The sequence below is a fragment of the Loxodonta africana genome, chromosome 11, assembly GCF_030014295.1.
Source record: "Loxodonta africana isolate mLoxAfr1 chromosome 11, mLoxAfr1.hap2, whole genome shotgun sequence".
NCBI classification, from domain to species: Eukaryota; Metazoa; Chordata; class Mammalia; order Proboscidea; family Elephantidae; genus Loxodonta; species Loxodonta africana.
Genome location: NC_087352.1, coordinates 29,016,368 through 29,044,021, shown reverse-complemented (window position 1 = coordinate 29,044,021; position 27,654 = coordinate 29,016,368). Strand labels below are relative to the sequence as shown.

Here is a 27,654-nt window from a genome sequence, read left to right as displayed (position 1 = left end):
CCACGCTGTATGCCCCTTCCCTCCTGAGATGCCCTGCCCCCTATCTTCTCCCCTCTCTGCAGGCCCCACTGTACTTCACTCCCTCAGCTCTGCGGTCTAGCTGGGCGGGGTCACACCGATTGCTCAATGAGGGAGGGGCACCTGGACCAGCGATGGCACTGAGCTTGGGGACGTGACCACGGCCCACTCTCACCCAACACATGCCAGCAGGCGCTCCAACTCACAGCAAGTGTCAGGAGTCCCACCCACGCCAGACCGAGTGCTCAGTGTACCGCCGCACCATTTGTCCCCTACTTAGCGGCCTCAGGAGCCATGTCTCAACCAGGAATGCGGTGCCTGTGACTAGCACAGCCAGTCTCGGGTCTGGTCATGGCCCAGGTGGCTCAAAGCCTACTTGAGGTGGGGGGCGCAGGAGGACTGCCAGCCTGGGAGATCCCGCTTGCCTTCCCCTGCCCAGACGCTGGGCACCCGGGTCCCTCCTCGCCTGTTGTGCCTAACAGCTCCAACGATGCCAGCCACAGGGATACAGGTGCCAAGGGGGACTGGGTACTGCACTGTGCTGGGGCCCCACGCCCGCTCGCTCCAGGTTCCCTAGACGGCTCAGTCCGGGAACCTCTCTGTGATCGAGAATTTCTCTTCCCACTTGAGGGCACCAGGCTGCAGCATCCGACCCCTCATCAGCTGCTCTCCTGGGAGAATCAACTGTTAGGCCTATACCTCATCAATCCCTCCTCAGAAGCCCTACCCCTTCTTCTCCTGCCTACCCCATCCTTGACCCCTGTACCCTGCCTCCAAAATCCATGCTCTCTGACTCTGGCTTACCATGTCCCTCTTTCTAAACCAGCCTCTTTATGTAAAGTGAGAGAAAAGGCCTCTTTCCCTTCCAGGATCATGGGAAGGACTAAGTCTAAAAACCAAACCCATTGCCATGGAGTCAGTTCGTACTCATAGTGACCCTAAAGGACAGCGTAGAACTGCCCCAGAGGGTTTCTAAGGCTGTAATCTTTACATAGGTTTCCCATCGGAAGCAGACTGGCACATCTTTCTCCCGAGGTGCAACTGATGGGTTCAAACCTCTGAACTTTCAGTTCGCAGCTGTCTCCAAGCACTTAACCAGTTCAACCAGGGCTTCTGAGGACTTAATAGCAAATTTCAAAGTGTTCTGAAGAGAAGTAGTGAGAACTTACTAACCAGCCAAATGATTCTAGGACCAGAAGATGGGTCCACGACTTTGACCATCTGGGAAAATCCCAGGGCCAAACAGTGGGGTCAGTGGGGCATTTGGCCTTAAGAGCTTGCAAGCAAAGCAAAATGGCTATTGGCTTAATAGCCGCCCCCCCTCAACCAAAAAAAAGGAAGGAAGATAAGAGAGAAGATATCTCTCATTCCCTGCACTGAAGTCAGAATGACAGATACAGGAAGGCCAGAAACAGCCACACAGGGGACTTTAACTCCCTATCAACACAGTCAAGTTAAAGCACCTCTTCCAGTCTCAGCTTGTCCAAGAATAGTTAAGACCAAATACCTTCCCTCCCATAATTAAACAAACATGCAGACACAGACAAAAAATATTCCAGAAGAATTACACCAGTTGATTAAAAAACAAGTCAGAACACAATTTTATTCTTAAAGACCGGAACCGTGAACGTGTTTTTAGGTCACCCCCCTCCCATGTTGAAAACAATATTTGTCACATTTTAAGAAGAAATACAAAGACTCACCGGCAGTTTTATCTTTCCCGCCAAACTCAGTGTGGAAAGCTTAAGACCTTGCTTTATCCCTGACTCTCTAGTCCGTAAGAGCTCAAACCACATTAATGAAAGTTCTAACATCTCCAAGTTACAATGCCCCTCTACGTGTCACAGTGCCCCCCTCCCCTGCATCATCGCCCCCCACCCTGCGTCACCGTGCCCCCGTGTTACAGTAGAGCAGCCCTAATCCCACTAGGGGCCACTTCTCCAGGGGTGGCAGCGGGGGACGTGTGTGAATCCCCTCTCCACTACCAGTAACAACGGGCGCACTCAGGGCTCTCGGGGTCTGACCAAGACAAGGCCCTTCTCCATGACTGGGACAAAAAGCCGGAGCCTCGAGATGTTGGGCACCATGTGCTCCGAGAAGGGTCGGGGCCCTTGTGTCTGCCCCGTGGCCCGAGGCCCCATCAGGAGGGCTTCAGGGTCAAAAGGGAGGTTGTAAAGAGCACTTTTCAGAACTGACCAAATGTGGCAGAAAACACAGGATAAGCCGCAGTGCCAAGTCTGTTGGGGTCTCTTGGCTGTGACAAGCTCAGACAATTAGGGATTCATGTTTGGTAGCACCAGCCAGGCCCCCTCCACATGAAACCTCTCCCACAGCCCGCTCTGACCGGTCGCAACCCAGTCCTGCACCTGCGGACACAGCGCCACAGGGCAGAGCTTCACCCAGAACTGGGAGGGCGCGACCTCAGGCCTGCGTGGCATATCCCCCTTGCCCTCTCCAGCTGACTTTCTGGGAAGGGGCTGGACTGTGGCTGCGTGGGGTGCGACGTTGCACCGGACATGGCAGGACACGTGGGGTGTTTGCCAGGGCGCTCCATCGACTCCCAACACCGGCATCAGCCCCTCCACCACCTGTGAGAGGGACATTCAACATGTGTCCTGGGAAAGTTAAAGTTCTTTTGCCGATTAGGAGGCATCGCAGAACCCACTGGGGGCACAAGAGACACCTGTGCTCCTGACCCCTCCAAGACCGGCTCTCCTCCTCCGGCTCAGTTTAAGGCAGCCTGGCCGTCCATGTGAGTGTGAACTTGCTAGCTCAGGCCTGAGCAGAATATTTCTGAGGAACTCGGCTATGACCAGCAAGATACACCTGGTGCCAACTCACCCACCTCCCACTGTCTCGAGTTCTTGGGTGCCGAGGACAGTTACCTGAGCATCTTGTATGTGCTGAATTCATGGAAGGAACACAGAAGTAATGTGGGCACTGATTCCCTGCCAGAAAACAGCAAGTAGGCTGGAAATGGGCAGGATGGAAAGAGGGACCCTTCAGACTTAGCCAGGGAGGGGCATCAGGCCCTTGATCTTCAAAAAAGAGGAATCAGGAGGCAGATCCCAGGCCTCTGGAGGCCACCTTCCAGAGGGGAGGGGTAGGGTCCCTGCATAGTCTGCTCATAGGCTTGCCAGGGAGCTGCTGGAAAGATCCCAGACTCAGACCTAGGGAAAGAGGAACACCAAGCAAGAGAGAACAGGGCAGGGCATGCACTTCAGGGGGGTGGGGGCAGTAAGGACAGGTCCTGGGACGGCCACTGTTTGGGGAAACTTCAATTCATAAACTCTGGGCTGAGCCCAGGACTCTAGGCCGGTTCTCTCATAACGCGCTTTAGAACATCCCTTGGATGTCCTGACAGTTGCCAAAAACGACTTGTCTTCATTATGACTTCCTCCTGACCTTAGTGGGTGGGCAGGCCGTGGGAAGGGCACGCACCTTTCGGCCAGGCCATGCCTGGACCAGGATCTGCTTCTTGGGGGGAACCATGGGGTCTCACAGCTGCAGCAGACTCTCGCTGTTGATCACTGTGTCTGCCCCACTTCTAGCTCAGGGTGACACCCTCTGGGGGTGGCAGAAGGCTTGCCTGAGAGCAAGTGAAAATGATGGAATTCCTGAATCCACTCTTCTTTTTTGTAAATTTTATATTAAAAATGTTTGTTCTTTATTGTTAGGTGCCATCAAGTTGGTTCCAACTCACAGCAACACTATGTACAACTGAATGAAACATTGCCTGGTCCTGCATCATCCTCACGATCTTTGTTATGCTGGAGCCCACTGCTACAACCACTGTACCAACCCATCTCATCAAGGTTCTTCCTCTTTTTTTGTTGAGCCTCTACATGATGTCCTTCTCCAGGGACTGATGCCTCCTGATAACATGTCCAAAGTATGTGAGACAAAGTCTCATCATCGTTGCTTCTAAAGAGCATTCTGGCTATATTTCTTCCCAGACAGATTTCTTCATTCTTCCGGCAGTCAATGGTATATTCAATATTCTTCACCAACACCACAATTTAAAGGCATCAATTCTTCTTCGGTCTTCCTTATTCACTGTCCAGCTTTCATATGCATATGAAGTGACTGAAAACACCATGGCTTGAGTGAGGTGCACCTTAGTCTTCAAGGTGGCATCTTTACTTCTTAACACTTCAAAGAGGTCTTTTGCAGCAGATTTGCCCAATGCAATGCATCGTTTGATTTCTTGACTGTTGCTTCCACAGGTATTGATTGTGGATCCAAGTAAAATGAAATCCTTGACAAGTTCAATCTTTTCTCCATTTTTCATGATGTTGCTTACTGGTCCAGTTGTGAGCATTTTTGTTTTCTTTATGTTGTTCCGTAATCCATACCGAAGGCTGTGTCTTCGATCTTCATCAGTAAGTGCTTCAAGTCCTCTTCATTTTCTGCAAGCAAGGTTATGTCATCTGTATGCTTTAGGTTGCTAATGAGTCTTCCTCCAATCCTGATGCCCATTCTTCTTCATATAGTCCAGCTTCTCGGATTATTTGCTCAGCAGACAGACTAAGTAAGTATGGTGAAAGGATACAACCATGACATACACCTTTCCTGACTTTAAACAACAAAGTATCCCCTTGTTCTGTTTGAGCAATTGTCTTTTGATCTATGTACAGGTTCCTCACGAGCACAACTAAGTGTTCTGGAATTCCCATTCTTCACAATGTTATCCATAATTTGTTATGATGCACACAGCCAAATGTCTTTGCATAGTCATTAAAACACAGGTAAACATCTTTTTGGTATTCTCTGCTTTCAGCCAAGATCCATCTGACATCAGCAGTGATTTCCCTCCTTCCAAGTCCTCTTCTGAATCCAGCTTGAATTTCTGGCAGTTTCCTGTCGATGTACTGCTGCAACTGCTTTTGAATGGTCCTCAAGAAAATTCTACTTGTGTGTGATATTAATGATGTTGTTCGATAACTTCCGCATTCCGTTAGATCACCTTTCTATGGAATAGGCACAAATATGGATCTCTTCCAGTCGGTTGGCCAGGTAGCTGTCTTCCAGTTTTCTTGGCATAGACGAGTGAGCATTTCCAGCGCTGCCTCTGTTTGCTGAAACATCTCAGTTGGCATTCTCTCAATTCCTGAAGCCTCGTTTTTTAATTGAGTTGTAATAATTTACTTGCTACCCATCTCACACTGGATTTTGAACACTGTCCAGTATGCATTTTATATAACTGTGTCTCTCATTCCTGAAACACAGGTTTCTGGTCTAGATGCAAAGGGGCAACAATTCAGGTAAAGGACGGCTCTGTGCGGGAGGCTGCGGGGGGGATTTGTGGGCTCGGTGTTTATAAATACCATACTAAATATGACTGTACATACTATAGTTGTATTATTACATATAGATGTATGTAAACTCTAATGTAATATATAGATTATATATGTGTAACATACACAAATGTGAAAGTAGGAAGGACACAAGTGTGCTCATCCCGACCTGCAGAGGTTGAAAGGAGAGAGAAGTGGCTCTGACTCAGCTGTCTAAAGAAAGGCAGGATGGAAAGGAAGAGCCAACAACACATGTGCTTTCTCAAGAATTTATTTTTGGAGACAAACTCATTAGTAAGATCACTAGTCCTTGACCCCGTTCCTCATTTCACTTTAAAACACATTCCTTCAAAATAAACTCTCTTTAAAGTGAGCTTTCAGAGAGGCTGGGAACTGAGGTTGTGCTTAACCATGAGTTTTCTTTTGACAAAAGAAAAAACACAAAGTACTTGTTTTCATCTAAGGAGTAACTTTTAAAAAACATTTTATTTCCACTACTGTGGGGAAAAAAAGGAAGCCTTGGGCGGGTAACTCCTAACCTGAGTTAGGACCCAGAAGGCGACAGTGAGACAAATGAAGCGAAGCTCACCATACACGTGCTCCAGCCAGCCCCTTACCCCCACCCCCACCCCCACCTCCACAGAAGGTCAAGGACAAGGAAACAGTCCCAATCCTGATGGGGGTCGGGGGCGCGCTGGGGGGGGACTGGAAAGGAATTAGCAGAATTTAAACTCTCCTAATTCCCTTCCGGTCCCCGCCCCCCCACACTGAAGGTCAAGGGCAAGGAAACAGTCCCAATCCTGATGGGGGTGGGGAGGACTGGAAAGGAATTAGCAGAAGAGACTTTTAATTTTCACTGGAAGCATTTAAAAAACATCTTGTTTTGGGTCCAGTTCTCTATTATACCCCCTCTATTTTTTTTTTTTTTTTTATTAAAAACAACATAGGCCAAGTCATCATATTCACTGTATTAAAAAAATGGAGGAAAAAATTGAACAAACAAACCTAAGCTACCACCGTCAACATTTTGGTTTATCTTCTTCCAACAGACTAGAATAGTCTCAGGAACAAGAACTATTGCAAGGCCCACAGCCTCCTCCAACTTGGCCCCCTCTTGCTGTTGCCCCTCCTGAGCCCTCTGGTGGGTGGGCTGTCCCGGGGTGCTGAACTTGACAGGAGTAGGTAGACGTGGCCTGAAAGCATCACCTTTCTAGTAGGTCTCTCTACCCTCCCCGAGAAAATCTCCAGGACACAGGGAACACAAGCAGACACAGATGGTCCAGCCCTGTACCTACGGGACGAACGGGGCAGGTCAGAGCACTGAGACCCTCGCTCCCTGTGCATGTCTTTGCCATTTTTATTGATACAATTCAAATAACATAAAATTCACCGTTTTAAAGTGCATAATTCAGTAGTTTTTAGTATATTTACAATGTTGTGTAACCATCACCAAAAACCAAACCCACTGCCATGGAGTCAATTCCAACTCATAATGACCCTACAGGACAGAGCAGAACTGCCTCATAGGGTTTTCAAGGTGCAGCTGGTGGATTCAAACTGCTGACCTTTTGGTGAGCAGCCAAGCTCTTAACCATTGCTCCACCAGGGCTCCACGCAACCATGACCACCACCTAATTCCAGAACATTTCCATCACCCCAAAAAGAAACCCTGTACTCCTAACCCTAACCCTGTTTGTCTCCTTGCATGTGCCTGTTTGGACATTACATATAAATTGAATCAGACAGTATGTGGTCATTTGTGTCTGGCTTCTTTTACTCAGCACGATGTTTTCAAGGTCCACCCGTATCCTGGCATGTATCAAAATGTCATTCCTTTTTATCGCCAAATAATGGTTCGTGGTATTGATACATCACATCTTGTTTCTCCATCGTCTGTTGCTGGACATTTGAGCTGTTCCCATCTTTTGGCTATTGTGAGTAACGCTGCTGTAAACACTCATGTACACGTTTCTGTGAGGACATATCTTTTCAATTATTTTGGGGTACATATCTAGGAGTGGAATTGCTGGATCATATGGCATTGACTCGATGGCACTGGGTTTTTTTTTTTAATGGTAGTTCTATACTTAAATTTCTGAGGAACTGACAAACAGTTTTCCACAGTGGTTGCACAATTTTATATTCCTACCAGCAACGGATGAGGGTTCCAATTGCAACACATTCTTGCCAACACTTATTTTCTGAGTTTCTTATAACAGCCATCCTAGAGAATGGGAAGTGGTATCTCATAGTGGTTTTGATTTGCATTTCCCTGATGGATAATGATGTTGGGCATATTTTCATGTGTTCATTGCCCATTTGTTTATCTTCTTTGGAGAATTATGTATTCAAATCATTTGCTTGTTTTTTAAGTGAGTTGTCTTTTTATTATTGAGTTGTAAGAGTTCTTTATATATTCTAGATACAAGTCCCTTATCAGAGATATGATTTGCAAATATCTCCCATTCCATGGTACGTCTTTTCACTTTCTGGATGGTGCCCTTGGAAGCACAGAAGTTAATTTTAATGAAGTCCAATTTGTCTATTTTTTTGTTGGTTGCTTGTGTGTTTGGTGTCATATTTAAGAAACCACTGCCTAATCCAAGGTCACGTCCCTGTGTATTTCTACGTAAAGTTGCAAACAACGGTAGCTGTTGCCCCAGTCTAAAAAACAACAGCAACACAAAACATTACTCAGTGCTGGGGGCCTAGGTTATGAGCACTTCTCTGTCTGCCCTGGAGAAGTGGGCCAGCCCTGAACACCAGGCGTGAAGAGAGGTTGCCTGGAACCAGGGTGATGTAGAAATGAGCAAACTGGGTACCCCATGCAGAAAGTCCTAATTGAAGAGATTAAGTACCATCACATTTCAGCCCCCAGTTTCCCCAACTTCACATGAGTACCATGCACACTAGGAAAGCGCTGCTCTGGGCAGCTGAGAGCCTATCATGGAGAAGAAGGAAAGACACAGAACTGACTGGGGGTGGGGGCAGGGGCTGCCAGTAAGACTCCAAACCCACAGAAACAAGGAGCCTGCTTGGAAATGGGCTGATACTGGGGCACGCACCAGGAAAGGGCAGACAAAGCACAAACCGATGTCAATTTTTCTGTTAAAAGAAAGTTCCTTCGAACCATGGATCTTTCCTGAAAACACCTCGAAGTAAAAATAAATACCTCTCATTGCCTAAAGGAAGCCGTACCTATGTCTGGAGGTGAGTTGGTCAGGACCTCCTCAAATGGTGAAAAAGCTGGGCACTTCACTGTGCCCCTCTGAGAGCTGGGCCAGAAGCTCTCTCAGAGGCTCAGCTCCTGGGGTCAAACGTAGGCCAGTGATGCCCAAACACTCTGCTTGTGGTTCCACGGTGTGGTGGAAACACAGTCTCCCAAGTCAGGAAAGCCAGGTTTCGAGTCCTGGTTCAGTAATTCCAAAGCTGTTGTCCCTGGTGAGTCACTTATACTCCGAGCCCTCAGATTCATTGTCTATAAAATGGGGGCAGTACCACCTTTCTCACAGGGCTCCTGAGAATCAACTGCAACAGTGACCGTAAAATACCAGCCTGGTACCTGACACCTCATCCCTCTGCCCTGTCACCTTTCACCCCTCCTCTCCAAGCCCAGGCCAGGGTGCTCTCAGGGCTTTTCCAGTTCCACTCTCCAAGCCTGCCATCCCTCCCAGGCCTGGGAACTAAGGCTGACTGACACAGGCCAGCAGCTGGCAGGCATCCCCTTCCTCTGACAGATGAGGAAACTGAGGCCCACAGGCCACACGCCACTGTCCACAAGCTCCAGGTGACCCTTGAAAAGGCTCCTTTGCCAAAGTAAGAATTTTCGGATGAGGGTGCCTCACTGGCATCTCACTCCTGTGCTCGTTTGTCGCTTGCTCATCCATTTGACCGACGTCTGGCCAGGGGCACCAGTGCTGGGGTGGGGCAGTAGGCAGATGGGGCTGGTGGAAGAAACAAAACAAGGTAGATGTCCTATAATCCTGCCCCTCAGAGTTCAGTGCACACTCCCCAGACTCTCTGGTGCAACTGGAAGCATATTAAGTACAGATAAGACACAGAATGACACTTTAGTAACTGTCTGTTTGGGGACACACCACACATACTGTTTTGCAACCTGCTCCTTTCACGCAGTGCACCACGCGCACTTGCCGTACCTTTCTCTGCCGTGGGACCTACCTCTGTTTGCTCACTCAGCCCCGGCGGGTGGGCACCGGGCTGTGGCTATGTCCACCATTACGGACAACACTGCAACGAACACTCCCCGAGATGCACTGCTGAATTCAGTGCCGTCTGTTCCTAGAAGGAGAGTTACTTACTGTGTTGTAAGCCCGGCGGCACAACCATTAAACGCCCGGTGGTTCAAACCCACCCAGCGGCTCCACAGGAGAAAGACTTGGCATTGAGCTTCCGTAAAGATTATAGACCAGGAAACCCTACAGGGCAGGTCTACTGTGTCACACGGGGTCGCTACGAGTTGGAATTGACTTGACGGCATACAATAATAACAAGTTCACGTATGTTATGAGGCTGGAAGCCCCTGCAGCAGCGTCTCAACTCCACCGCCCCACATGTCCTCTGGGCCCACCCCTGCACCCCATCCCTCAGGCCAGAAGGCAGCACACTGGGGAAGGGCGGGAGGTGGGTGAGGGGGGGCTGCATGTACTGAGGTTGAAGAGGCCATAGGGAGGCAAGGAGGAAGGGGCAACAGAGGCGTGGGTGGGCAAGTGACCCTTCTTGAAATGGATGGAAATTACCTTTTACCAGGGAAGTTTTAGCAACATAGAAAAGTGTGTTAAAGAGGAGGGAATAATGGCTACAGGGGCAGGTTAGAAACAGAAAGGAGAGCAGAAACATGACTAGTTTCAACACTTGTGCATCTGTGTTGTTTAAATCACGCTTACCCTTAAGTGTCTGCCTGGAAGCATCCAACCTCTGAGAAAGGGGTGGTGCAGCCCAGGTTTTAATTCTAAACTGATAGTATACAAGCGTTTTTCAAAATCAGCATTATCTTATTTCAACTGCAGCCTTACTCCTCAGTAAGTGACAATTTAGGATGCATGCCTCCTACTCCCCTCAAAATTAAAACAAACACAGAGCAAAACAGACACCTGATCTGGAGTCTCACACCCACTCTTGACCTCGGCAGCGGGTGATGGGGTTGGGGTGGGACAAGGGAGTGGGGACAAGCGTTTCCATGTGGGATGGGCAGGGAAAGTGGGAAGCTGCCTGCACCCCTCCAAGAGAGCAGACCTGGCTGGCCTGTCTCTGCACACCACATTCTCACATGGCAGTGAGGAGTGGCCATGGCCAGCCGTCCATGTGACTGATGGGGAGATGCCCTCGGGTGCTGGAGCAGTGCAGTGTGACAGACACCGGGCACAGGCCACAGGCAAAGTGCTAGTTATCTAAACAACCTTCCGCTAGTCCTGAGCAACAAACAGGAAACACACAGATACACACACACAGACACATACATGCACTCACACATACTCACACTTGGACACATACACTCAGACACACATTCACACACAGTGTGTACACACACAGACACTCTGACACATACATTCAGACACCCTCAGTCACAGACACACACACAGAAACATTCACACACACACTCATGTACACACAAACATATATTTGGCCACACACATACATTCACATATATTCTTGTATACACACTCACACAGACACACTCGGACACCAACACACAGAGGTGAGGGGTAAAAGGGGTGAAAGGGTCCGTGTAAGGGCACTGAACTGCGTTCTGGGGGGCATGGGGGCATGGAACTGAATGCAGGGGGCATGGGAGGCACTGAGCTGTGCTCGGAGGTCTGTGTGGGCATGGAACCCAGCTCTGGGGCTGCACTGGAGGCCACTGAGGTCCAGGCAGCCTCTCTCCCGCTCTCTCAGTGACCTCTGGGCGGGCAAGTGGAGGAGGTAAAAGCTCAACGCACAGCAGGTACAGATGCAGACGGCCCCACACCAGTCCCCTCCAGGCCTGGTTCTCCCCTTCACAGTGAGAGGCTCCATTTCTAACCCGGGGCTCGGAACCAATCCTAGGACGCGATTCCGCCGACTGACACAAACACGCCACCCGGCCTCGTGAAGGGCTGAGGAGCCCATCTCCCCCAATTTTGACACCTCAGCTCTGAATTCATTTTCAATAACATCAGAAATGCCCACAAGACATTAATTCACACTTTAAGGCAATATTTTTGACTGTGTCCTGAGAAGATACACAGAAGTGTGTGAAAATAGCTTTCACAGAATGAAAGAACAGTATACACGATGCCTGCTTCAATCACGCAGAACCGCATGGTATCAGCGTCCACACAGAGACACACAGACACACACACACTCACACAGCACATTCCCTGGGCTATCTGGTTTGGATTATTCCTTAGAAAATGACAGCTTATTATCTGGGGCAGCACAAATGTTTCTGGAGATGTTTCTAATCTGATTTTACAGTTCTATTTTTTTAGCTCTGTTAGTCAAAGTATCAGCTTCAGCAAAACCAGACCCTCTTGCCTCTGAGTGACGCTACTTGTGCCAAAAAAGCTGCAGGCAGATCCCTCCTCCCCACCTGCCTTCTCCCTTCCATGGCGTCTGCTCCACATGCCAGTTTGGAGGGGAAGAACCAGACATTTAAAAACAAAGCCATTTGTGAGCAGGAGGATGTGAGCAGTGTTCTCGTACTTTCTGCTGTAGGACCACCTGACTGCATTCCGGCATCTGCAAGGATGCTGTGGAAGAAGTGGAAAGGATGGCAGAGAGAAAGACGAAAGAGACTAACCAAGAATGAGCAAAGGGAAAAAAGCCACATTCAGGCAGGCCGGGAAAATGCACCCATCTTCCCAAAGGCTCTTCTAAAAAGTAAAAACCTACCAGCATCATTCTTCTTCCTTTATAGCCAGACAACTCACACTACCCTGTAGGTTCAAGGCAGAAGGCTTCATAAGGGCGAACTCAGTTCGGTATACACCAGTCGAGATGGGCAGGTCACCTGGACCCTGGCTACCCCCTACTGCCTAGAATAAATCAGCGTTCACTGCTTCGGTACAGCAAGCCCCAGGCACCAGTGCCATACATGGACTTTTTCTTCTTCAAATGCCTTCTGGTTAGGAGTCCTTTCCATCAGCTGTCCTGGTCTCTGTGGTATGAATAACAACACTTCGCCACTGGGCGGGGACAGACCATCGTTTGCTTCTACAGACATTCCTCGGGCTCTCACACCCCACTGCTCTCCAGACCACGGAAGCAAAGTTTGGCAGAAGCAGTCATAATCATCTTTTTGTATCAAAACCAGCCTTAATGATTTTGTATGCAACTTGTAAACAAAAAAGAACAGAAAATACAATAAAATAAAATACTCTAAGTAAACTGTGGTATGAAGTTTAAATTCCCTAAATGAGGAAATCAACTGAGATCCCCTCGTCTGTGTTTAGAGCTCACGGCACACAATGAAACCACATGTCCGGACACAACCCAGAATTATAATTCCAACGTCACGTGTGCAGATGACTGTTGACACTGCGAAAAGTGCTCTAACTCTTGTGCTCATCGACTTTCCTTTTATAACAGCGTTACTGGTCAAGTAGCTCTATTTTACTTGTTCTTTTAAATTCCTCAAGCAAGATGAAATTAACAACTCACAATCCTGATGTGAAAAAGAAATACTGGGTCTTCAACCTGATATAAAGGGCATCTGTGGAAAATCCACAGCTAACATCAGACTCAATGATGAAAGACTGGATGCTTTCCTCCTAAGACCAGGAATAAGACAAGGATGTCCGCTCTCACCACCTCTACTCAACATTGTACCAGAGGTTCTAGCCAGGGCAATTAGGCAAGAAAAATAAATAAAAGGCACCCAGGTTGGAAAGGAAGAAGTAAAACTATGTTTGCAGATGACATGATCTTGTTTATGAAATATCCTAAGGAATCCACAAAAAACGATTAAGATTAATAAAAAAGTCCAGCAAGTTGGCAGAATATAAGACCAGTCTACAAAAATTAAGTATTCTGTACACTAGCAATGAACAAGCCAAAAAAGAAAACAATGCCTTTTACAATAACATCAAAAAGAATACTTCAGAAAAGACTTAAGAAACACAAGACTTGTGCAGAGAAAACTAAGGAACATTGTTGAAAGAAATTAAAGAAGATCTACATACACAACTCCTACCAAAATCTCAACTGGCGTCTTCACAGAAATTGAACTGCTGACCCTAAAATTCTGGTCCTAAAATTCTGGTGGGGCGGATGTGGGTTCTGGGCCTGGTGTTTCTTCCAGCAAGAACACTGTCCATATGACCAGTGGCTCAGGGGACGAGCAATTCATCTGCTGCTGTCCGTTCCAACCACACTGCCTGTCCCAGGTGACGACACCCATCCAGCCCTGGTCTGTGCTCTCCTCACCCCACCCCCCGGTGACTCTGGGATGATGGGACCTTATAGCAAAACTGCTGCCAATAATGAATGGCAGCAGCAGTCCTGGGTGCTCCTCTCCCTGAAGCCCCAGTGAACCCTGGTGGTTGTGAGCCCACCTCAGGCCACATACTGGACAGTAGAGCCCTGAGCCCTCCTCTGCTTCTCAAAGGTTTGCCAGAGGAAGGAAGTAGGAACTCCTGGTTTCCAGCTAAAATGCAGGGCAAGGCAGGACCCTGAGCTTCAGTCCCAAGAGCTCTAGGAGAGGCAGGTGGATCTGGGTTCTGGCTATGAAAGGAAGGGGCTGTTGGGGCATTTGCATCCTTGCTGCCATGTGCCTACAAGGCGACTAGGACATGGCGACAGACAGGGAGGCCAGTGAGGGGGCTTTGCCGGGACCGGAGGGCTGACCACAACCAGTTGCTGAGTGGAGGGTATGGGATGAACGAAGCTCAGGCCCATCACCTCTGTGGGTACAAGCAACGCCAGCATCAGTGGGCCCCATCCCCTTGAGGCATCCTTAGTGCCTGGCTCCTGTCACCAGTATGCATCTTCCAGCCACCAGACACCTCCCTGACTCATAGGCGAAGGGAGGGCCGAGGGGCCAAGGGGCTGTCCACGTGTCGAGCCTCTCAAGATACGCTGCAGCCAGGGCTGAACCCAACCTGTACTTATGGACACGACAGTGGTTTCCAGACAGGACAGCTGTAATTGAAACCACCGAAAATAACTGTTGGCAGAAAACGCCTGCATTCAGAGCAGCCTCCTCCAGTGGCTCCTGTGGCTGGCGCCTAGCAGTCCGGCTTTGCCAACACATCCAAACCAGATCACAGGAGCCCCTGGAGGAGCTGTGTGACAAGGGCCTTGTCAGACAGCCACCGGTCTGACCCAGAGCTCTGGACTCTCCCTGACACTCAGCCTGACCCTCTTCTGTGAGCTAGGTCAAATGCAACAAACACAAACAAGAACAACAGAAGCAAGTTCCATAAGACCAGCGTATGATAAAAACAAAACAAAACAAAAAAAAACAAAAAGGAAACCCTGGTGGTGCGGTGGTTAAGTGCTATGGCTGCTAACCAAAAGGTTGGCAGTTCAAATCCACCGGGTGCTCCTTGGAAACTCTATGGGGCAGTTCTACTCTGTCCTATAGGGTTGTTCCCTCTCCTCTGTATTTACCGAGAAGGCCACCAACCTGGTTGTCTTCAGGTGCTGCGGTAGCACCCCACGAGCAGCACGAGGGGGCTCACAGAGCTGGGGTGGCCTCAGCCCTCACAGACCCCAGAGGACGCACCCCTGCAAGTCCCCCGGATCCCTCAGCCCCTGAGCTCTTCTCTCACCTCCCATTCGCTGAGACCCCTCTAAAGAGGAAGAGGTGAAGCACCAAGAGAACAGTCAGCTTAAAATGACCAACAGCAGCTCAAAGCCAAATGAAACACCGCTGAAAGAAGACGTTCTCAACAGCTGGGTTGAGGTACAATTCATGTACCAGCGAGTGCATAATCCAGTGGTCTTTACTGTAGTCACAGAGTGGTGCAACCATCAGTCACCCCACCTAATTCCAGAACTTTCCCATCACCTCGAAAAGAAACCCTGTATCCACCAGCTGTCATCCCCTTTACCCCTTCCCCACCCTCAAAAAAAAAAAACAATTGCCATTAAGTCGACTCAGACTCATGGTGACCCTGTGTGTGTCAGAATAGAACTGTGTTCCATTGGGTTTTCAAGGGCGGATTTTTCGGAATTAGATCTCCAGGCCTTTTTTCCAAGGAACCTCTAGGTGGACTTAAACCTCCAACCTTTCGGTCAGTAGCCAAGTGCTTTAACCATCTGCACGGCCCAATAACTCCTTCCCCTGACCCTAGGTAGAGACAGAGAGAGAGTGAGAGACAGAAACAGAATTTCCTCTTCCATTTGACAAACAGAAACTCTACAGAGCACAAGTCTATCAGACGCATGGGAATACGACTGAAGTCCCTTATTAACATGCTAGAACTAAAATGGGAAGCAAAAATATTCTAGAGTAAAGGTTTTCTAAAGGCAGCTCAAATTCTGCTTCTTTTTTATTCATTTTAATATGATTTTTTTAAACATAAAAGAAAAGAAAGAGACCAGCACTTAGGGGGGAGTGAAAAACACAGGCATCACACGCACAAGGCCCCTTCCTGCGACCCAGTCCACCTCCCTATCCAGACCAGCTGCACAGAAGGGACTTCCCTTGGTAGGGGGTTATAAGTCCACGACAGGCACTTTGGCCGACCCAGAATTAAATAAATTTTTTTATCTAGCCACCTTAAGAACGCCTGGCCTGGCATGGCTGTTGGGATAGAAGGAAGGACGCCTTCCTAGCGTTCAGCAGCAGAGGCGGCTCCCTGCACCTGCGGGCTCACTTCTGAGCACGGCAGAAACTCCTTCCATAAAACCGTTGGGCTTGGATAGCAAAGTGGTTGTCTTGGCCTAGCCTCACTGCGGAAAGCATTTCCCGTCCTCCAACACATCTTTCCAAAACAAGCTTTCAAATGAGAGCACCCTCCTCTTTGCTGGCCCATGCACCCCAGGCCTTCGAGAGGCCCTCCCAAGGCCAACACCACGGTCTTATATTTGCTGCAAACTTTACAATGCTTTCAGGAACTTGCTGGAGTTTATCTTTCTTTTTTTCCCTCCCCGGGCTGAGATGTGGGAAGATGGAAAGCAATCACTACTCAAAACATGCCTAGTGACAGCAGCATGACTGCTGATGGCCTGCCTGCTTCTTGGGACGTTCAAGTGAACATGGGTTTTCTGCCCAGGGTGACAAGCTGCAGGGGGTTCCCTCCCTGAGCTCCCAGGGGCTCTTCTACCTGCTCTCTGGTTTTTGCGGGGAGTAGTCTTTGAATCCAGCCTTTCCCCTAAAGTTCTGGGTGGGGTAGACTGGAAGGACCTATGGCCTCAGGCTCAAGCTTGAGGGGCCTTAAATTTTAGCTGCTGTTTGGGGGCCCGAGGTGGGCTTCAACCACCCGTCAGCCCTCACAGAGTACCCACCCCCGCCGCGGAAGCCCAGGCCGAGGGTGGGAGAGCAGGTCCCTGGGGGCCCCAGCCTTCGTGGGGCTGGTCATCAAGACATGCTGAAGATGGAGTTGTGTTTAGACTGCACATTTCAAAGTCCCTAAGATGTTCCTTAGTCTTGGAAAGCCAAAGACAAGCTTGCAGGAAAGAAGGAAGAGATAGACCACTACACTCCACCAATCCCAGATTCCCACTTCCCATGTCTACCTCATCCCTGTGTCCCCAGCACCCATCAGTGGGAAACTTAGCTGAGGGGAGGGAGCTGTGGGAGTAGGACCTAAGGCCTGTTTGAAAGGTGGACAGAGAATGTCTGGAGGGCGCTGCTGCTGGCAAGTCGACTCTGAGTCATAGCATTGCCATAGAACAGGGTAGAACTGCCCAATAGGGTTTCTAAGGAACAGCTGGTAGATTCGAACTGCTGACCTTTTAGTTAGCAGCCGCTTTTAACCGCTGCGCCACCAGGGCTCCTGTTACTTCTTAGGTGTCTGCTTTTTGAAAAAAGTGTAACTCCTCACCTCTGATACAAAAGTTTTAACAAGACCGTAGACATACCAGCCATAAACATAGCCCATAGCTATTTTATAGGAATTTATACATATAGGGGACAGAGCTACTTTTTGGAATGTTTGACTGCAACTCACCAGAAACACACAAAAATAACTTAGGAGCAAAGAACTCCAAATCCAACTGCAATTCTCAAACTTAATTTTCTGTCTGAGTTTGTTAAGAGCTACAAATGGTTCAGGGTGCGGAGCCTCCGTGTGGATGGGACATGCCGGGTGATGCCCGTGCATTTTGTTATGACTCCACGTGAGTCATTTTCCCACAGGAGAGGATGAACATTACAGAGATGCAGGGCAAAAACAGGAAAAGTAACTGCCTTGCAAGAGGAAACCCATATCTGTTTTGGAAAAGAAAACGTTCACTGTGGAAATTTTTATCTCTCTGAATTAGTACCAGATCAGTACAGGTAAATCACTTCTACACTACACTGTTTCACACTAACGTGCCATGAAAGTTCACCGGACTGCATTTCTAAATAAGGATTTGCCTGCCCAGGGAACAATGACAAGGTCCTAAGGGGATACTGGAGACTAACGGATTCTCGATCCTCAAGTTGGTTGCTTGGTTCTGACCTCTGATAAGTCTGGGAGGGAGATGCTTGGACATCTTTCTCTGCGCCATCTATCTAAAGGTGCCAAACAAACCCAGAGAGCTGCAAACCATTTCAAACAGCTTTGGTTTCAAGCTTTGTTTTCATCATGTACAAAATGAGAGTAATAGTAACAACTACACAACTTGCTTTGCTGTGAGATCAGAAGGAAATTTGAAAAATCCTTGGTTAACAGTAAAATACTAAATATGTGCTTGTTTTTGAGAGAAGAGAGGAACTCCTGTGTTTCAGGGCAAACTCCACAAACTCCAGGGTGCGTATGAGTGATGGCAGAAGCTGCACCTTGACCATAGGACCCCCAAACACTGGCTTTGCAGGTTGGGGCGATACCCAGACTCCCCATATTTAGCAGGTCTTCCCTGACTCTCACCTCAGGCACCACACTAGGAATGACTTCTGAGGGTTCCTGAAGTAAAGGTGATAACCACCGGTTGCTGTCTAGTTAACCCCTACTCATGGTGACCCCATGTGTGTCAGAGTTGAACTGCTCTCCATGGGGTATTTGATGGCTGATTTTTTGGAAGTAGACTGCCAGGCCTTTCTTTCAAGGTGCCTGTGGGCAGACTTGAACTACCAACCTTTCTATTAGCAGCTGAGCACATTAACCATTGGCACCAGCAGGGATTCCTAAAGATTGTACCAGAGAGGTGAATTTTAGGAAGTAATGGAGGCTAAAGGAAAAAGAGGAAGAGAAAGGTGTCGCTGAGCTGGGGCACAGTGCACACAGGGAAACAGACAGTAAAATCAGAAATGCTGGGGTGAGGAGGCCAGAGCCTCGCCGCCCTTTAAGGAAAACGTGATGAGAAGAATCAGCAGGACTGAGGGTCGACAACCTCGATGGGCTGGACCATCTGGCAGGAGCTGGCCAGTCTGTATCCTGCTCTCAAATAAGAGTGTTGGCAGCAGGCAAACACAGGCAGAAAGTAGGGAAAAGGCAGGAGGCCTGCTGGGCCCAGCCGTGGGCCCTCAGGCTGTCCAGTGGGAGGGGGAGGCAGAATATGGAGTCTGCATTGCTTGAAGGCGGGGTAGAGCTTGGGCCCTAAAGGAGAAAAGAGCAGAAATCAGACAGATAAGCACACATCTGCGGAGCTGCACGTCTGAGGGCCTGGGTGACTAGCGTGAGGTCACTTTATTAAGGGCTTCAGGGACGACCTTTCTAAAACAGCTTTTCCTCCACTCTCAGGCATGTCTGGAATGACCCCATGGCTCTCCCCTGATCACAGGCAGAAGGGTGGGCATCCAATGAGCTCGCTGGGCTCCACTGGCACCGACTGCCCTGGGAAGAAGGCAGCTGGCCTCTGTGACTAGCAGTCCCTTTAAGAACAGAAAGGCCACAGACCTAGTCACGCAGGAAGCGGTGCGGGGAGTATCCCTCCAACAGCCAAGGCCCCACTAATCACAGGGTAGCCACTGCCCTCTCCCAGTGCAGCTTCCTTCTCTCCTGAAGTTTCCTTCAAACAGAAGAACATTTTATTGGATTCAAAATTGCTGGTAACATGAATGTAAACAGCTTCCTGAGCTTGGTAGCCCCAAGACCACGACTGAGAGGTAGATTTAAGGAAGCCATGGCTCAGAGGGAAAGACTTAATGATTGTAAATAACCTGGTGATTTTTCCAGCAAAGATGCCTCAAATGCAAAATGCTTTAGGGAACACATGTAAGATCAATACCTGTTAATGGTTTCTCACCTGCTCAAATGATGTGCTAGCCAGTCACTTCATAAACATGCTATAAACGTCTCAACTTAAAGCAATTCCAGGACTGTTTCCAGGAGATGACCCCTTTGCCAGATTCTATCCCAGTGTTGGGATGTCCCATCTGCTTGGCCATCTCAGCCTCCACACTGCCCTGCGGCCTCTCCCTCCAGCATCAGTGAGCGCCATTGTTGGCCCAGCAAGGCAGCTCTCAGGGGCTTTCGGCTCCTTGGCCCACCTCCCACTTTTGCTCCAAACGAGCAGTTCAACCTGGCGCTTCTAAGCTAACGAGCCCCCACCTTTTGCTTCCTCCATGACAGCTCACCACTTTCCCATCTGCTCATGCCCCCAATTAGTCCCTGACACCCCACCCCGCATCACTCCCACAGAGAGCCTCAGGCCCCTTCTGAAAGCAGCCCGGCCTCCCAGCCCTCAGCCCTCACACAGCACCTGTTACCTGGTCAAGATGCACCCAGGGCTGTAGGTCCCCAAAGGCAGCACCATCACTGGCCTCAGTGTCCCCAGCCCTCAGCAGATGCTCAATAAAGCGGCCCTATAGCTGACTATCCACACGAGGACCCTCTAGAGAGTAGCCGGGTTGAGTGAAACCAATAAACTATGTCAAGTGAATAAGTAAATAAGTGGTGATCATCACTAACACCAGCTCAGAAGCTGAGTTCTTAGCTGTAGGTACTTTATGGTGCAAACTCAGAGCCCAAACCCAAGCACAAACACCCAAGTCAAAGGGAAGTGAAGCAGGAACCTGACTTCGGGAAGGACCAGGACCAGGTCAGCTTCCCGAAATCTCTGTACTAAACAAATGGCCCATCACCAGATGCACTACAGCCCCTGGGGGCCAGGGGAACCCCACAGCACCTACCCCACAGCACCTGCCCCACAGTCCGAGGAGTGGCTCCCATCAGCAGACTGTTGATTGCGTGTAATAGTGCATTAAAGCTGGATTTTAGCTTCTTACACAAACCTAAGTTGGGACACACTGAAACATTTGCAGCTCACTCACTCGCTCAACTGCAGCGAAGTGGCAGGTGCTTTGCAATTTGCTGGTTTTTCAAAGACGGGCAAGGCCTGGCCCAGTAGCCATGAAACACAGGAGCAAATGCTGAGTGGTGATGGTCATAGATACCAGCTACAGCAGTACTGTCTGTGCTTTTGTCTAGCAACAAAGGAGAAGAGCCTGCCAACCCTCCCGGGGATGTGAAGGGCACACTTCAGGAGGCAGTAATGAGATGCCAGGCTTCTCCCCTACTTCATGACCCACAGGCCTAGTCCTGATGCCAAGACCCTCAGGATACCAGGCACCACTCAGAGATGTACTGAAAGCTTCTATTACTGGAGGAAGAGACAATTTTTAAAAATTGTGAACAAATATATTAATTAAAAAGCCAAAGTATTCACATGTGTTAAGGATGGCTGAATATGAAGTACAGATGAGGCGAACCTGGCAACCTTATCACGGGCTGATGCCGATGGGAGGAGTCCCATTTGAATCCTGCCCAGCCGCTGGCTAGGAGCCAGCCTTGAGTACTTTTGATTTTTTAACATATTTATTGAGATAAAATTGACATACTAAAGTTCACCCATTTAATGTGCACAATTCAATGGTTGTTAATCCATTCGCAGCATTGCACAACCATCTCCACTATCTAATTCCAGAAGGTTTCCACCACCCTGAAAAGAAACCTGCACCTCCCCCAGCCCCTAACAACCTCTGATCTCCTTCCTGTGTCTGTGGATCCGCCTGTTCTGGACATTTCATAGAACTGAAACCCTACAATATTTGTCCTTTTGTGACTGACGTATTTTGCTCAGCATATTTCCAAAATTCATCCATATTGTAGCGTACCTCAGAGCTTCATTTCTCTTGACCACGGAATAATACTCCATCGTATGGATATATCACGTTGTGTTTACACATTCAGCCGGTAACGGACTCTCAGGTTATTTCCACTTTTTGGCTATTGCGATTAGTGCTGCTATAAACACTGGTGTACAAGTGTTTGTGTGGACATGTTTTCCATATGTTAGTGTCCTTGTTGAGGGGTTTTTACATCTATATTCACAACCAGTGTTGGTCTGCAATTTTATTGTGATGTCTTTGGTTTGGGGGAAGAAATTATTTTAAGTGGAAAATAGATTCATTCTTTAAATTTTTTATTTATTTTGTTGTGAAAACAGATTAATTTTTAAAACATAGCTAAGGGTATATTTCAACATGTATTAGAAGAATACTGACTTTTCATTTGTGACAACAAGTTTTAAAATAAAGTTAAACAAGAGATACATCAATTTACAGAAAGCTATTAAGGGGCTGCCATGAGTTGGAATTGACTAGACAGCGATGAGTTTGATTTATTTAAGTCAATGACACAGTGGGTGTGGTTGTAGGAAAAATCATGGAAATGGCCTGACCCTGACTAGAATCTCAAAGCCCCCGGTGTGGTAAGAGGAGTGTGGGGTTGTGAGTGTCACTCCTGTGTGGGGCCCTCAGCTCTGCCTGGCCGCCTGTGGCAAAGAAGATGACACAGCGTCCATGTGCTTCATAACAACACGCACCACTCACACCGATTAGCAAGTCCGTCTGCCTTGAAGATAGAACACAGGGTTCTAAGGGTGCTAGGATGGCTATTGCTTTCTTGGACCAATCAAAGAAACACAAGCATCCCCTTGTTTCCCCCTTTGATGCCATCTTTACAACCAGAGGGCCTTCATGGATGGGGGAAGAAGCTCCAATCCCCCATGAAAGGCTGGGGGGCCACGTGGAGCACTTGTGATGTGCAAGGGCTCGTGGCCTTTAGGACGCTGTCCTGCTCAATCCTGACATGGCTCTGGCTTCCCTGAGCTCCCAGCCTCAGCAACAGGAGAAAGACGGCGAGTTGTGGGGACAGGGGGTCCAGGACTGTAAGCCAGCCAGCTGTCACCCTGAGGGCAGGGGAGGAGAAACATCAACAAGAAACAGGATGCAGGACCCCAACAGCGAGAACCGGCGAAGCCACGGGCACTGCATGGAAAGGCAGCGTGGTCCCTTCTGTGAGCCCACAGTCGTTTCCTGTCCTCACCTCAGCCAAGCCTGCTCAGCAGCCTCCTCAAGGTGCAAAGGGCCTCTGCGGGTCCCACGGTGTAGGAGACTAGCTGTCTACAAAATGATACAACCCCTGAGTGCACTTGGGGTTTACAGCCTACTCCTGTGTCCCAGCTTACCCTTTAGCAGAGCTGGGATATGCCCAGGAACTGCCCCGGCCTTTGTGAAACTTTGATCTGGATAGGATGGGCAGCACATCAGCGAGGCCTGGATGAGTCCATAGGGCAATGCACAGGGAGAAGCTGGGTGAGGGCAGAGCGTGCCCACCTCCTCTCCAGCACCCCAATGACCACCCCAATGCTGGCAGACAGGGTTGGGGCTCAGGTGGCACCAGCAGCCCCTCTGCACTCAGCCACCTCCTCCAAATGACCATCGCCTCTATCCCCCTAGTGACTATCCTGATGCCAGTACCCCAGTGACCATTGCCTCTGCCAGCACACCAGTGATCATCACTGCTAGCCCCCTAGTGACCATACTGACACCAGTATACCCCAGTGACCATCGCCTCCAGCACCCCAGTGACAATCACCTCTACTAGTCCCCCAGTGACCATCCCCTCCACCAGCCCCCCAGTGACCATCACCTCCACCAGCCCCACTGTGACCATCCCCTCCACCAGCCCCACCGTGACCATCACCTCCACCAGCCCCCCAGTGACCATCCCAGCACTGTAGAGGGCACATGCCAGACATACTCTGCACATTCCATACTTATGAAGACATTTGGTCCTCAGAGTAACTTGATGGCCATCCACCACTAGTGCCCAGGTGCAAGAGGTGACGTCACTTGCCTGAGGGCCTGACTCTCCCACCCAGCCTGGCAGTCCCATCCCTGAAGCCCCACCCTGACTCTCTTCCCAGAGCACACCGCAGCCACTTGTCTCAGCCTCCACAAAGGCTCCTGAACTCCTCCAGGGACCCTGAGTACCTCCTCTTCCTCCCTATGGGGATCTAGCTTTCACAGGGAAGAAGCAGACGACTTTCAAAGTCAATTGTAATTGTGGCACAGGTCCAAACATCAAGGCCTCACCTGCAGATGGTTCTTTCCTTCAGTATATTATGTTGAAATGTTAAGGGTCGCCCCAGCTTGGAGAGGAGGAAAAAAAACCCTCTAAAACACAGTTGTGTGAGGTGAGCCAACACCAGGACCCCTCCCCACCTCTTAACCACCAACCTGTGAGTCATTTACTTTCACAAAAAATGATACCATTATTACTGACAGCAAAGCCAGGCCTTGGGAGCTAAAAATTGACCAACGTTATAATTTAAAGCTAACATTTTTTTCCAGTCCTAAAAAGACAGTGGAAAGACACGCTACCAACCTTAAGTTAGTTGCATTCTTAGATTACTGACTAATGCCTTTTCCTTACTCAATGCGTTTGCTTCCAGTTAAAATGCTGAAAGTATCAACGTTATTTTTTCCTCAGGGTCTAAAAGTCAGAAGTCAACACTATTTAAGGTGGAAAATGCAGTTTACACTCAGCATTTCTCATAAATGAATGCTGGCCAAACAAATTTTAACTTCTGTATGCATTTCCCACCACGCTAAAGTGCAGAGGCCCTCGGCTCTGCGTCCGCCGCCGCGGGGTACCTCGCTTCTGGACGAAGACACGGAGCAGGGGGCAGGCGCTGGACACGGCCTTGCAGAAGTTGTCATCATTGTTGATGGGCAGCAGATCTCCGTGCACGTCCGCATAGCCGATGGTCACGTCAGTGCTGGTGAGCCGGTGGGTGTGCACCACCAGCTGGTAGAAGTCCTCGAACCTGCCCGGCCTGTGGCGGTCCAGGGAGAACCTCCGGAATTCGGCCCCAAACTGCAATGGAAGAGACGGGGTGAACAGACAGCAGGGAGGGGGGCGCTTCAGCAGTGCCCACACGGCACGTGTGTGTGTGTGTGTGTGTGTGTGTGACCAAGGGAAGGGGAGGGGACGTGCTCACCCTCAGGCAGATAGAAGGGCTCTGAAGTTCGATGGGCTGATAGGTGCAAGGGGTGGGGGGTGGTGTTTAGAGCCCAGGTCAAGAGGGAAAAGAGAAATTTCAAAATTAATTGCAAATATGGCGAGCGCTAGGAGACAGGAACTCAGGGCTTCACAGGCGCCCTCCTTGAGGCAGCAGCCCTGAAGCCTGAAGGAGCCAGCAGGGACAAGTCTGAAGGAGGAAGGGGTGACCAGGGTCCAGACACAAGCCCAGGGAGGGCCCAGGTGACTCAAAGGCTAGAGAGGAAGCAAGGCAGATAAAACTTCTGGGCTTTTCCTAGGGGCTAAGGGGAGTCCTGTAAGAGTTCTCATCTAAAGCAAGGAGGTGTCTTGATTTGATTTTCATTTTGAAAGAATCAGAAGTAGAAGCAAAATGGAAAGACAAGGAAGCTGGTAAAACGAGCCTCAGGAATAGACGAGATGTGACCGGCGGGCACTGGGAGGTCGCAATTATTGCGTGCTGGATTGGCACTCGCTGAAAAAGCAAATGACCCTAGGAACTGTGGCCAGGTGGTCAGTCTTCGGGAAACGCTGGATCCAAACCTCCCGCAGCACTGGCTGCTCAGACACCTGCAGAACTACAGGCCACCTGAAGAAGGGGGTCTGAGCACCGCCCCCACCTGAAGGAGGTCTGAACACCATTCCCATTTGAAGAAGGGGGTCTGAGTGCCTCCCCCACCCGAAGAAGAGAGTCTGAAGAGCCACCCCTGCGTGCAGGCTGCTGGCTCGGGCTTCTCCTCACCCAGTGAAAGGGGCCTGTGACTGCGGCAGCACTCACGCTTTGTACAACCGACACTAACTGTACTGCCCCCAAAACACACAAAACTAAATGTCTAATGTTTATAGCATCTAGACCTGTCAACTCAAGCATGTGGTTCTGCATGGGTCTTGAACCTGGGCTGCACCAGGTCACCCAGTGCAAGCAAATCAGGTGTTTGCATTTTGAACAAGTCCCAGGAAGCTGAGGCTATCAGTCTAGGACCACACTGGTTTTAAGAGAATCAACTTCCAGAGATCCTCCTTGCTAAAGATGTGTCTGAGCACCGCTCTGCTTCTCTGCCTCCCTTTCGAAAACACATTCTCCACAGACCACGGGAAACCTATCTCCACCACCCCACATGGCCCCAAGGAGTAAAGATCTCCGAGGCACAAACAATGGGACGATTCAAAATACTGCCTTGGGGAAAGCCACCTTTAATGACTAATCAAAACATCTAAGGCCTGCCAGGAACTGACTTTCCCTACACAGTTGTGTTGGGTGAGGATAGGAGGGTGTCTGTCCCCACTCTCAACCCCCGTCCCCTGTGATGGGGCCTAGGCTAGCACAGCAGAGCAGACTCTGACAGCCCCTAACCTCCCCCCCGCCACACCCATGTTTAAAGATGAGCCATTTTCTTCTCAATATTCATCCCCAGGATGCAGCTGGGGAACAGGTCAGATTCTTGAAAACACAGGGCCAGCCTGGGCCTCTTGAACTTCTCAGACACCACAGCAGGAGTTCTCCATGATTCCTTCACATTCGGCTACACACTCAGATCATGAAGTGTTTACTCAGTAACAGCCAAGCCCGGTCATTTCCATCTCTTCTATCCAATATATGCTAGCTTCCAAGCCAATGTGTCTTCAGCAGTATATACCTTTCTTCTCACTGAATACACAAGAAGAATTTAATCATAATTTCTAAAGAAACTGACAAGAGTATTTTGGACTTTTGTACAGAATTCTTACTTAAATATTCCCCCAATCTGGGTACAAGTTCAGAACATGTGCTCACATTCCCCCCAGGACCTCCAGGCCTCCCTCACTCTCCTTGCTTGGCACTGTTACAACAACTACAACTTAACTCAAGAGAAGCTGCGTGCAGTAATACACATGTCAGCCCTATAGCATTCGAATTGTAACTGCATTTGGTAACTAACCTAAGATGCGTCTCAATTTATTTCTCGGTACTTTTAATAATTTACCTTAGAATGTTTTAATATGTTAATTAGAAAATGAATTCAGACTTTTTTCCTGACAGGAAGAGTCTGATTTGTGTTTGGCGACGAGACTGGCTTTGCTAATTCAGCTATATGACAAACATGCTTCACGCACTGAACGAGCTTCAACATTTAGGCAAAATGAGATTTAAAATGTGATATGACAAAAGTGTCTTATTTAAAAAAATGTATTGGCATGGGGTACGAAATTAATATTTTTATTTTCCCAGTATACCAGACTGTTGTTGACTGCTGTCAGGTCAATTCTGACTCACAATGACCCCATCTGACAAGTAAAACTGCCCCATATGGTTTCCTAGGCTGTAATCTTTACAGAAGCAGCTGGTGGATTTGAACTGCCAACCTCAGTCAGCAGCCGAGCACTTAGCCACTGTGCCACCAGAGCTCCTTGCATACCAGATTAAACAAGGCGAAAGAATTAGCGGGTGTAATTCATGGACATATAATTTTTGGTAAAGCCCTTGTTTTGGCATACTTTTCAAAAGTGGAAAAAGTAAATGACTTGCAAGTTAGGTAATTTCCAATTCTTTGCTTTCTGCAAAACTGAAAGAGGTCATAACTGAGTTGTGAGGTAATAGATTCTTAAGAATAAGACTACTTTTTTTGGCACACGAATTGGCGAGTGTTCAAAGAATCAAGCACCCAGTGTTGGCATGCTCTTCTGTTCCCACCTTCTCATCCAGGTGAACAAGCTTTCCCAGAGGTGAAGGCCATAACAATGAAAAGGAGCCAAAGAACTGACCTTAGCCTTGTCTCATTTTAGCAATTCACAATTCTTATTAAGGATTTTTTAAATGTTTACTTTGGATGGCTAATAATTATCAAATTTTGTAACCGTTCTGATCAACTGTGATTTAATAACGTAATGACTCAATCTAAAAATATTTTTAAAAAATATGGCCACAAGAAAAAAAATTTTAC

The 27,654-nt window shown here is 48.8% G+C and overlaps 2 protein-coding genes across 4 annotated transcripts in view; one reads left to right on the top strand and one right to left on the bottom strand.

Annotated features, from left to right (window-relative positions):
* Positions 1–4,775, top strand: part of ADNP2 (ADNP homeobox 2) — a 70,590-nt gene extending 65,815 nt beyond the window's left edge. For all 3 annotated transcript variants that reach the window (XM_064294358.1, XM_010586674.3, XM_010586675.3), the window contains one exon: positions 3,696–4,775. The gene's annotated coding sequence lies outside the window, so the exon portion shown is untranslated. The remainder of the gene's footprint in view (positions 1–3,695) is intronic.
* The window catches only part of PARD6G (par-6 family cell polarity regulator gamma), an 83,170-nt gene that overhangs the window by 32,028 nt on the left and 23,488 nt on the right, over positions 1–27,654 (bottom strand). The window contains exon 2 of the mRNA XM_064294359.1: positions 24,349–24,571. Coding sequence (XP_064150429.1) covers positions 24,349–24,571 — 223 coding nt within the window. The remainder of the gene's footprint in view (positions 1–24,348; positions 24,572–27,654) is intronic.